At 38.3% G+C, this 12,601-nt stretch overlaps 1 protein-coding gene across 2 annotated transcripts in view; it reads left to right on the forward strand.

Annotated features, from left to right (window-relative positions):
* Positions 1–12,601, forward strand: part of LOC106516448 (seizure protein 6 homolog) — a 126,172-nt gene that overhangs the window by 66,581 nt on the left and 46,990 nt on the right. For both annotated transcript variants that reach the window (XM_014006819.1, XM_014006820.1), the window contains exons 2-3: positions 2,240–2,971; positions 3,444–3,565. In XM_014006819.1, coding sequence (XP_013862273.1) covers positions 2,240–2,971; positions 3,444–3,565 — 854 coding nt within the window. The remainder of the gene's footprint in view (positions 1–2,239; positions 2,972–3,443; positions 3,566–12,601) is intronic.

A 12,601-nucleotide genomic window follows, 5' to 3' on the forward strand; every position in this document is an offset into this window, starting at 1 on the left:
GTGTGTGTGTGTGTGTGTGTGTGTGTGTGTGTGTGTATGTGTGTATGTGTTTTTTTCTTTTTCTTTACAAGGTAAATTGTTCATCAAGATGAATCTTACTCCATGACGTATAGAACTGACTTATGTTCCATTAGTTTTTAGTTCACGGCAGGCCTGGGTTGTTCCTGAACATCCTAACCAATTTCCTTTCATCTGAGGGTGACAGATGATGCTGTCAAAGAAATATTTTTATTGACCTGGCAAAGTCCACAAGCTGCAGTCAGTCATGATCACAAACAAGAAGCCTATCAAAGCCTTGGCGTTTTCCAGTTAAAATGCATTCTCTAACATGAATGAATGTGTTTATATGAGCCTGCATAGATAATTTTAATCCTTTGTGGATTGAATTTAAAACACAATAAATTCACACTCGTCTGGCCAAATCTTTTAAAAATCATTGAAGTTGTATGTTGGAAAATAATTTCACTCAGGAAAAATGATTTAAACGAATCCTTTAACATCTAAAATTGATAAAGACATTCTTGCCTATGTATGTAAACCTTTGACTGCAACTGTATGATTGTTTTGCATCTTACACTCTTAGGTTGTTTAATGAAATAATTGTGTAAATCAGTTTTGTTTGCTTATCTGTTTTAATGCACTAGTGTTATCAAGCCCTTTATATTGTGTTGGTAAGTGCATTTTTTTCAGTCTAATAAATAAATSGACCATTTCATCTGAGTGGTTTTCCATTCTACAACACCGCTGCCTGCAGGCTGTTACTGTTCAATTTAGTCCTAAAGAACTGGCTTTCTGTAAGTTGCTATGCACCACTGCCAGTGTTATTCAGGTACAGAACCCTTGAAAATGTGGCCTTTATGATAAATAAATTAAAATGTATAGTTTAGCATGTCAAATGCRAAAAAAGAAAACTTTGTACTTTATCAAATAAGACTTAAAAAGTGTACATATTCAGACATAGTCTGTCACACAATATGAAAGATTGCACTTTGTGAACTGGAGCATTTAWAAAAGGCAACTTTCAAAAATTCACYGAGTTGTTTTAATATAGCAARATGATATAAARGGTAAAACATTATATGGTTAAAATGGAATTTGATCCCCACTGGCATAAAAAAACAACAAATTTGTGCAGAAGACTTGCACATAAGGATAGCATTTCACTTCATTAACCATGATTTTCTAGCAAATAAGCTTGCAGAAGTTTTGTTCTACAATGAGGGTGCCACGGTGGCCCAGTGGTTAGATCTATTACCTCACAGCTGAAAGGTCATTTTCTGGACTTTCTGGGTGGAGTTTCRATCCTGGTCTTGGTGTGCATGTATTTTTTTAGGTATTCTGGTTTTCTCCTATGGACAAAAACATACATGTTAAGTTACTTAGTAGCTCTAAATTGTCCCCAGGTGTGAGTATATGCCTACTCCATCTGAACTGCCAAAATCAGCTCTTATTATTGTAGTTGTGTGACGGAAATTGCATCATTTTGTTTGCAGCTTTAAGTTATTCACCCCTTCTTGTCACAACCACCGGGAGAGCTTTTCACCTCTCTCTACATAAGAAATTACTGTGTGACTGGTCAGAAATTTATGGGAGTGTTTGTTTACACTCAAAGCTCTCGGGCTCTGCCTTTCTGCAACTACTTGGTTCCAGAATCTGACTGTCGTACCCAGAAGCAAACATTTATATAGATAGTCAAAAGGCCAAAAACTCATGGATAGAGATAAAACAGACACTGACCATGGAGGAATCTGTCTGCCAAAAACTTCGGGGCTTCAACTGGGACAGATTTGTGGACAAAATAACAGTAGGATATTGGGGATTGTTTTATTAGATTTTTTCCAGAGTGTAGACTCCACGGAGAAGAAACCCTGTGCAGTCATGCATATCATAGTTGGATGGGGTTTCCCACTAGCTCAGCACAGTGTGTCTTAGGAATATGAAAGGTGTGTCTGAAAACAAACGTTAACCAACCACGGGATCATGCATTGACTGTTTGGCTTCAAATTGAGTATAATGGGCCAGCAAGTGACAATTGCTGTAAATGAGGTTGTCTCTGTGTACCTTTGATGGACTTGCGGCCAGTCCAAGGTGTACCCCACTTCTCATAAAAGGACAACTGGAGATAAGCTATTGTGACCTGAAAAAGTAAAACCGGGTAAAAAACAATGGATGGATGGAAAACTATAGCATACAGTATTTTAGTAATGTAATTGTTTGTCTTATTCTATTTTTGTCTCAGGTCCAAGGGAAATGCACAGCATCAGTAAGAAGGCCCTAGACCAAGACAGAGACCTTTTCACACACATCCCAACACATGACTCGGAAAGTGAAGCCCATTCTGTCACCACTGTCTCACCGATGAACATGCCCAACCACCAGCCCATCCTAAAGGGCCTKCTCCTCCACGAGCATCTTCTTACAAGGGACTTCCAGGGTGACCAACATTTCTTTTGGAAAGATGGCTCTGTAGCTGCGCATCCCACCATGCCAGGCTCTGTGGCTGTTCCAAATGCAGGAGATGCTGTTACACAAATTGTGCCCCATGAGGATGCCCCAGCCTTCTCAGACATTGCCACGACCGCCACGGCAGCTGCCACCTCCCAGCTGACCATGTTTTCTCCCACAACACCTGCACCACCTGTCTCTGTTCCTCAGAAGAAGTCAACCAAAGAGAAGGCCAAGGTGTCTGACAGAGTGGAGCCAACAACAGACTCCCTCACTACTCAAGTGATGCCATATAGTAGAGGCAATCCAGTGGCTTCCTTTTCCTCACAAGGCAGGGGTTTACCTATGGATGCCACTTTTGTACCCATCTCAGCAATGATGGAAAAACGACAAGCAAAGGAAACCACAGTGAAAAACAAAAGCAGCTCTGATCATCTACTCTCYAAGTCTCCTTCATCCTCTCAGGAAGAAGGTACCAGTACAGAATCAACAACTGTCATCATGGCTACCACCATGCAAACGACAGGTGAGTGTGTTCATTTCTTTTTCCTTTTGATATTCATGCAGCAGAACATTCAAATGACTTTGTGCCACAAATAGCATCTATATCTCATGTCTGTATTTTTTCCCTGAAAAAAAAAAGTAAGAACTAGGAGTATCATTAACAGATGCATCCCAGTGGACTCAAAATTAAGCATCAGGTCAACAACATCATGTCTGTTCATTTTGCATTCTGGACATACACCCCCCTCCAATCCGCTGGGAATAACAGAGTTGCTCATGTGTCAAAAACAATCAGATTTTTTTCCCCCTGATGTGTCCTGCCTGTCCTTTCCACTGGTCACAGAGGGCTGAGGGCCCAGATAAGCGGTATCAAAGAGGATATCTGCAGAGATAGTTGCAGGGGTTTTGGGGGCAGGGAGACACAGGTGGGCTGTCAGAAAGATCAACGGTCTGGGGAAAAAGGAAATCACTTTTATTTTTGCTCTCTCCCACAGAGCCATGTGGAATGAATTTCACTGAGTCGGAAGGTAACATTGAAATCCTACAACCACTTGACTCTGGTGTGGAGTGCAGCTACTTGATTACTGTCTACCTGGGGTATGGCATTGAGGTTCAGGTTAGTATAACATACTCATTGTTATTTTAAACCATGCTTTGTCAGTTTGGTAAAATTAAAGTGCTTCTTTAAACATGCATCAAGTCACTACCCAAAGAGAAGCAACAACAAGCATATTCTGAGGCTCACAGTCAATGTGGAACATTTTTTGTTGTTTACAAAATAATGTTTCTGTACTTTTACTTTGGTATGCATCAGCCAAAAGGAAATCGTTGAAAATCTCCATGTTCACCAGTTAGTAGCAAGCTTGTTCTCCTGTTTATTGCATGGCAGGTCGGGAGCAGTTTGTTTTTTAAACTCTAAACAAGCTGTCAGTAACGGCAAAAGCTACTGACAGAGAGCTGAGAGACATGCCAAAAATAAAGATGCACCTGAAGGATGTTAAACCCACCAAAATTTTAATAAATAAATAAAGATAAAAATTCCAAAACAGCTCTTCAGCTCAATAAAACAGAGGGGTAAGAGCTATGGCAACTAAAAACAAAACAAACCATTATTTACTGRTGTTAATGTAAAGTATTGATGCCAGTTTTAACATGAACTTCCCTATTTGGCGCTTCAGACAACACCTATTAAAGTAACATTATGTTCCAGCAGAATGTTTCATTTAATGAGTGAACAATTCTGACATTCTTTGGCTGCAGCTGAAGCAGGATTTTTCTGGTCTTTTGTCCTTTGATAAAGACAGGCAGTGAATTACTGGGGTGAGTGGGTGGATGAGGGCACAAGAGATGGGGGTGGGGGGTTTTGTCTAAGGTTGAATGTTTGCTCGGTAAGTCTCTACACAAAAGGTTATAAAAATTAACTGTCAGTGTGAGCGTGTTCCCCGGCATTTGCAATTCCTCAAACGCCTCATTTACCACTGGAGACTTTAAAATGTGTGAGCTTTGTCTTGCTGCCTCTGGAAGGCTAAGATAAGTCTTGACAGAGTATATGTTTGAGAGTGTGCTTTCCTCTGAAGACTTCCTCTGGGTAACTTAAGTAAATCTTGAACCACTTATAAGAAAAGGCACACACTCACCTGCGAGCACACTCGCACATTCACATGTATTTGATGTATCAGCTCTCAGCTTTCGCGGCTTCTCCAGTGCATTTGGTGAAACATTTCTTTTGTAACTTTTAAAACTGCAACCAGGCTGGATGAAAACCCATGAGGAAGCAATTCATTGCAGTACTTTSCAGATAGATGGGGGCCACTGTGTCCTTTTCTCACCACATTCAAAGAGGAAAGTTATTTGATAGCAAACTATGCAAATGATGAGCCAAGGTCTTTGTTACCGGGAAAATAACACATACACTCAGTGAAGACAGAGAAACTGAATTTACCTTATGTTTTACCTTGGGATCAGAGGTGTGAGAGAATTAAAACAAAAAATCCAAATTCACAGATTTGAGCATATGCAGATTAGCACTTAGCAGTGATGTGAAATAACGTTGTCTCAAGTGCACAACTTRAGGTCTGTCATTGGGGGGTTTTGTTCTAAAATTTTGCATGTCARTTTTAGCAATTGTGCTTAAATGTACATATTTGASATCATAATTTTTTAATTCAGGTTAAAGTTWCCTAAAGACAACAAGAGAGTTGCATCTGTCTACTTAACCAGTTAATTTATTTTGTGTTTGAGTAAATGATGTCATTTTATTGGGTGGGTTATTTTGACTTGATCAAGTTATTGTGGGGGTCATAACCCCCCATAATCCCCTGCAAATTACACCTGTGCATTGTCTTCAGACTTTCTTTTCCAAATAAAAACTTTATAGATTTTGATTGGTTTTAAATTACAGCTTATGACAGATATGCTATTTTGAGCTGCTGCAATTCTTCTTTCCYTCTGTAGAGAATGATTGAACCCTCCAACATAGCAAACAGGTGTGGYSCATATKTGGTGTCAAGCTGGCACCTCTGGCTGACTGTTAYCATGGCAAGTGGTTTGTCAACCAGATGTGGGCCAGGTCTGGCAATAATGGCACTGTTTTTAAGATGGCATGCATCATCTGGCCAGGTCTTGGGTTGCTTTATGTGGTGCTGGTGGTTTTCTAGTGATAATTCTTACAGCTCTTTTCTGTAAAACAAAAATAGGTTTTATAATTGTTTCACATGCTTTCCCTCAACAATTCAACACAATAAGTCAAGTGTGGAACAACCATCACAGTATACAACATTTACAGAGCTCTCTTACTTTATACAATACTTTATACAGTAATTTCTTGTACTAACAAAGGGTAAACATTAAAAAAATAAAAATGAAAGTAACAACTTCAATAAATTAAAACTTKAAAAAAGAAATAAACAATAAACAAATGTAATATTTTAAAGGAAAATCCWAACTGGATTCTCCTGGTTGCCAGTCTTGCAATGATTCCTCAAACCCAATCAATTCCCTTGGTCTTGGTATGCCAACCACGGGCTGACATTTCACTGACAAGTCTGAGTTGATGAGCTGTAGGAGAGACATTATGGTTGAAGTGCATGTTCGTAGTTTGGCAGCCAGCCTRCGTTATGGAACGGAGTTTTCATTATAGCTGACAGTCCGGCAGTTTGCAAGGGCAGAGCATCCTAATTAAATTAAAGGGATAATCTGGAGGACGAATGAGGACGAGGACCGAAAGACGTATTTGTTGATTTTGCTTTGTACTAACAGTTTAGTCAAACACTCTTTACCAAAAGGGACTGTGTCACTTTCAGTAAACAAAGACCCTTCTGTGGGCAATCAAAAGTACAGGCCCCAAAAAACATGATAAGACCTTTCCTGTATTTAGTCTACACTATTTTTAGCAGTCTGGCAGCTTGTGGGAGAAGGAAGCAGGGTGAAAAATGTATCTGGAGAATTTACTGCCCTGAGCCTTACTGTTCATCCCCTCTAACAGCTTATAATGCATTACCCCAGCTGCTGATTCTGACCGCATTGAGATTTATTTGCAGAATAATTGTGGAAATATTAAGAGGCTGATATATCACAACTTTCATCACAGAGATAAATAACATAGTAAACCGTCGAAGCATTTTTTWAAAACACCATCTTTTTAGTTTACTCCGCATTTAGTAAATAAATTAATTACACCTGGTGTATTTATCACTGTAGGGGATTCCTACAGATCATTTAACTTTGAGATACAAACTATAGATTTTTGTGTGACATTTCCCAGCTATTATGTCAAGACTAGAGATGATGAATTTCTTTAAAAGCAACAGTGGTTACAGTAATAAATGAAAAAAAGAAGGCTCATTTAAAGGTTCCTGTTCATTTTATTTCCCACATCCTCATACATGCTTAAATAAAAAAGTAGCCTTTACATTTACTAACCTTTGATTTTTGTTAATTAGTTTGTATGTAAACTGATACTTAAATGGTCATGTAAAACAACTCTTTCAACAAAARGTAAATTATTTCATTTAATGACAAGCTCTGTAGCGTTCACAAAATAAAGGTGTCAGTTAAGATTTTTTTTCATGGAGAAATAAAGTTTACCTTTGACAGTACTAATAAATTCAAATAAGAACATAGTGGATTGCTGTTGTCTAACAAACTTTATTTTCAAAAAAGTCAAAAACGGTGTTTGCAAATATTTTTATTCACTTTTAATTACTTTTTTATGCAATGACAATAAGCAGAAGCAACAACTGCAGCAAGTGTGTTGAAACCCGGGGCACATTAACAAATAAAATCATAATATTTCTGCTGGGATAATTTATTGCATAACTGTTGACAGTGGAATAGAATAACATTTGCATGAACAACGTCCACGTTTTTTTGTGATTGGAGTTGCTTTAGGACAGCAATGATTCAGTTTAGTTTTAACTCTTTTTGAACAAACAACTTGTTAGTTAGGTCAAAATTAACTCCAAACTGAGGTCATTCTAGGAACTATCGTCAACAGGTAAGTTATTATTTGTTTCAAAGAACCTCACCTTAACATTTGACTTTTCCTTGAATGTGTTTTTCCACAGAGTAAATATAAAAGGAAGTGTTTTGACTAGTCAATTGYTGTTACCTAAAGCACAGCACATCACATTCCTACATCCGCCAGTCATTTTTGCGTCAAGGTTTTGGTGCAAGCCAGATGGAGGTTTTCTGGAACTGTGCTGTGGCATTAAAGTGCTTTCAATCTGTTTTGGAGCTTTTTTTTTTTCTTTTTTGATCAAATAAATCTTGTTAGGTAAGCTAGCTATCAGCTTTTTCCAGGCCATCTGCTCTGAATTCTGCATCTTCCCTTCTCACTGATCTACCTGCTTCAGTCCCAACAAGTTTCCCTGTGAGCATCTGCACACTTTTGATTGGCCCGTTTAAAGAACATCCTGATTGTTGTAATGTGGTAGGAAGCTGTGGAGATAGAAAGTCAGCAAAGGGCTTTTCACACTTATACTAAGGCTGATTACAGCACCGCTCCCATCTGAGAGGCTCACAGCGACATCAGTCAATAAAATGATGGGTGAAGATTTTATACTAGAAAATATATTATTACATTTAAATATATTCTCTTATTTTCCAGCTACACATTTGCTGAGCATTACGGGGTATCCTGCTCATTAAATGTATCCCAGCTAGGTGAAATGGTAATAGGAATCCTATGAGTGACTCAGTTATTAAACAAGTGAAATATACCAAATTCAAAAATTTTATTTGGACTACATTAGATAAAATGACGAGAATAGAAAAGTTGTTATAAAACACAGAAAAAAGGCTGCTGCATAGATATTGCCTAATATAAAAAAGCTAAGGCTGTGGATGATAATGTTTTTGTCCATGTGTGTATATGTCTTGCTATTGGTCGTGTGGACACGTTTTATACATTACTTKTATGGACATTTTGCATGGCTCACAATAGAAAACCCTGTTTGTGGGTTAACCGTTAGTTTCAGGGTTAAGGTATGATTTAGGTTTGGGTTAGATTTACGGTAAAGCGTCTGGTTTTATAAATTATTGGAAGTCAATGCAAGCCCACACAAAGCTAGAAATACAATTATGTGTATGTTATCTGTCGGGTTCAAAAATATCTCACAAACAACTGAATGGATTGTATTGAAATGTTCAGGAGATCATCAATAGGTGTATATCTATAATTAATTAACTGTTGGAGCCAGTCTAATTCAAAATAGTCGCCACAGCAAATCTATTAACTAAAACAAAAACAGCTATAACACTGTCATTATAACAGATACTGAGCTGCAATTATACTTGAGTTATTCACAAAACATAACTCTGAGAGTGACATGTGTGGTATCACAACATGGTGTTGCTCCATTAGTTGGAGTTAATAACAAATTCAAACAACAGTTTTGAGTTTTTGTGAAAAAAATAGTCTCTGAGTGTATGAGTTTCACAAAGTAAAGAAAAAAACAACAAAAGAAAAAAGAAATAGCTTGGTAGCTTATCTGTGCAACATTTACAAGTTAGGAAGGATTTTTTATTTTTCTTTTTGTTTTGTGGAGAATCATCAATGAACTGCCCCTCTAAGGATGGAGACGTTACAGAGCATGCCAAGTGTTTACAGCTAATCCTGACTTTAGGGTTAACGATTGGTGTTTGATGCTGCCTCTGCGACCACGCTCCTCTAACTCCAATCAATAGTCATGTTAATAAGCAGCACCAATACTTGACACACAGGTCTCTCTCCGTGCTGGCTGAATTGCCGTATTGATCCTTTGGCTCTCATTTTAATTCCAGTATTTCTTACAAAAGAAGCAAAACGCTCAAGGCGTTGACCCTGGCCAGGGGGTGGCTGATGAGCGAGGGAATTAAATTAGTTTTTGTTGGCGTTTGGTGGCTTCCAGAGTGCTCATCAACTGAAAGGAACACAAGAAAGCAGTTTATTTCCAACAATAACAAGTGTCAACACTTTTCTAAATCCAGCATTTTTTTTTTGCAAAATGCACTAATGAATTTGATGATTCTTTTTCACTCCACATCCCCAAGGAGCTCTGCGACAATGCATGAATGCCACCGGACACAGCAGAAGTGTCACTCCTGACAGACTGATGGAAACCAGGACAGGCTGGCTGCCTTTAATCAACTTGAAATGAGGCAAAAGGAAACCTTCATCACGCTGCGATGTGGGCCAGTAAGCCAGGACATCAAGATAGCCGGCTTGATCTTGATGAGCTCTTTAGGGGTGTCTGGGCTGCGCAGAGATGAGTTTTCACGAGGCCCAGCCATCCCTGAGAGGAATGCTTTCAGGTGACACTAATTGCTCCTTCACCCAGCCTGCTGTCATTGAGGAAGAAGTCTGTCTTGGCAGAAGTTCCCTCCAACTTATTCAGCAATGTGATGAAGATGGAAGCGAAGATGCATGCAGGGAAATATGCTGGGAGTAATGAGCAATGCATGAATTTATGCAAAAACTGCACAAAATAAACAGAGCTGCGAAGGCCGAAGATGCACGTCAGAAAGTGAATCAGACATATTGGAAAATCCATCTCACACTGTCTTATAGTGTCTGCTTCAATGACAACGGCTGGAAGAAACATTAAATAAGATTTAAAAAAACTAGAATTCCTTGAAGGAAAGCTGTTAAACTACAGGCTGCTACATACTCTGTAAGAAGGGGAAAATTTTAAAAAAATCCTGCACTGTAAGAAAATAACTTTTTTTTCTTGCGTCATCTTCATAGGACTTTTTTCTTGTGTGGAGTCCAACAGCTATTTGTTGCATTTCTGTCTTATTAGGACTAGGGCTGGGCAATAAATCAATAACAAATTGCAATAGATATTCAATCAATATCAATAGAAACTACGTCATATAGAATGTTGATAATTTCACTGAAATCCAATCAAGAACCATGGRATTCTGGGGGATGTAGGCAGGGCAATTCTTTTGCTGTTCAAACTCTCAAAGCCCAGCTAAGAAAGGTMTTTGGCATCAACTAACTCACTCAGTCTTTTGGTAAGCTAGCAACAACTTGATGAGTAACATTTGCTGTAGCAGTGTRATGTTTTGTCACAACGCCTCATCGTTGCTTAAAAAACGACGTGGGTTGAAAGGAGAAAATGAGCACAGCAGCTCGAGAGGAAATTGGCAGTATTAGTCAGCTGTTTTTCTTCTGGTCCTCATTTCAAATAGTCATTTTACAAGTTTCAGTTACAGCACCCAGTCCTAACTAGGACTGTTTGACTTTCATTCATTTCCAGTCATTTCCATAGTCTAACCTTGACCACTTACCCCAAACCTAACCTAAACTCAATTCACACCGTGAGCTTAAACTTAGCCTTCAACCCAAAAATGGAGTTCCATAATATTAGAACTGGACTTGTGGTGCTGACAAGGCAGTTGTGTATACATAAAACAGTCTTAAAAAGGTAACAAATACAAGTAGATAAACACAAACATAGACATGGATAAAAAACTTTATCACTCATTTTTGCTGGTGACGGTGGATAATGTGGTGAATGATCACTAAAAACTTTAGAATTTGTTAAAATGATATAAAGGCATTCAGGCCAGTGTGTCAATAAACCCCATATTATTATGTTTATCTCCTGGTTGCCCTTTCTTGTTTTCTTTTAATTACTGTAAGCTTTTGCTGATTTACTCAAATCCACTTTTTAAAGCTACAGAAACAAGAAACAACTTTGGCTTTTTTATGGAAAGGCGAATGTTCAATGAAGATAACTTTTTTATTATGAATACCAAGAGGTTACTGTATTTTTTTCATGAAAATACACAAAAGCACCTCGTCGATGTGGTGCATCGAGGTTATTCAAATGCGAACTGCGAATGGAGGGGCTATGAATTGGGCACATTACCAGTATGTTCTGCCGCCTAATCCGGTGGGTTTTATCATGGTAATGATGACACTGCAGCTGGTGAGTCCAGTAGCTGTTGATTCATTGCCCCCAGCAGCTGGGTCATTTATTTCCCATGTATTGTGCCACTGTATCATTTTGATTACGTACGGCTCATTTCCACCTCAGCAATAGCTCCTGTGAGTCAGTGTAAATGTTCATTGCAGAGCACTGCCAGATGTTTTCAACAATAAAACATCAGTCAGAGGCAGTCTCAGTGGATAGTTCACTCGGCTTGCACGTAGCACCCGTAGATAAAAGAATACATTAGCAAATAAGGAAAATATGTCATGTGGGAAAGTGTTGGGATTGTTTGACAGTTTATTTCAGAGCCRCAAGAGAAATATTTGTATCTTTATTTTATTTTATTTTTTTCACAGCAGGCAGGAACTGGCTAATTGCATAGTGCTGTACAAATTACTTGGTATTTTCCCTCATGTGGGACTAACTGTGGGACTCTAGTCACAGATTAAACACTGCGCGAGGCAGTTGAGAGGACGGATCTTTATCACTCCGGTAGCCATCACCGCTTCCACCTAAGGCAAAACATAATGTTTTTGCTCATGTCTATCTCTTTGATTTTGTATTGTCCATCCTTTTTCAAAATAAAACAATTTTAGTTTAAAACTCTGGCATGAAAAACAACCGGAAACGTGTTTCCACAAAGACTGTTAGGCTCTTAATTTTATTATACACAACACACAAAGCACTCTCCTCTACAATGGATGCAGACACAACAAAAGCAAGCTGTGCAATCCTGTAATCACTTTCAAAAGCTTATGAAAAAACACGTGCAACGATACAGAAAATTCACGATTCGGTTCGATTCAATATTCAAATTTCATAAATCGATATTTTTCGATACAAAAAATAGAAATTTCCATGCCCTTTTTAACTTGTAACTTATTGAAATTAATTATGAACATTTGTTTAACCTCAAAAGTACAGTTTTTAAATAAAATGTTGCTGAAACAGCAAGTTTCTCAGTGGATCTGCGCTCATCTGTGCAGCCTAGGTGGAGTAGCTGAACACAGATCCACTGATCCTTCAACACAGAGCATCTTCAGAAGACAAGTTGATAAAATAAATTTAAAAAATCTGCATTGTTCGATACAAGTGTGTATTGAACCTAAAGCACTGTATTGAACGGTTCGATATGGGGACGTGTATTGTTGCACCCCTAATATACAACGGGTAAAATAAGTATTGAACATGTCACCATTTTTCTCAGTAAATATATTACTAGAGGTGCTAAT

Source organism: Austrofundulus limnaeus, unplaced genomic scaffold (genome assembly GCF_001266775.1).
Source record: "Austrofundulus limnaeus strain Quisiro unplaced genomic scaffold, Austrofundulus_limnaeus-1.0 Scaffold37, whole genome shotgun sequence".
In the NCBI taxonomy this organism is placed as follows: domain Eukaryota; kingdom Metazoa; phylum Chordata; class Actinopteri; order Cyprinodontiformes; family Rivulidae; genus Austrofundulus; species Austrofundulus limnaeus.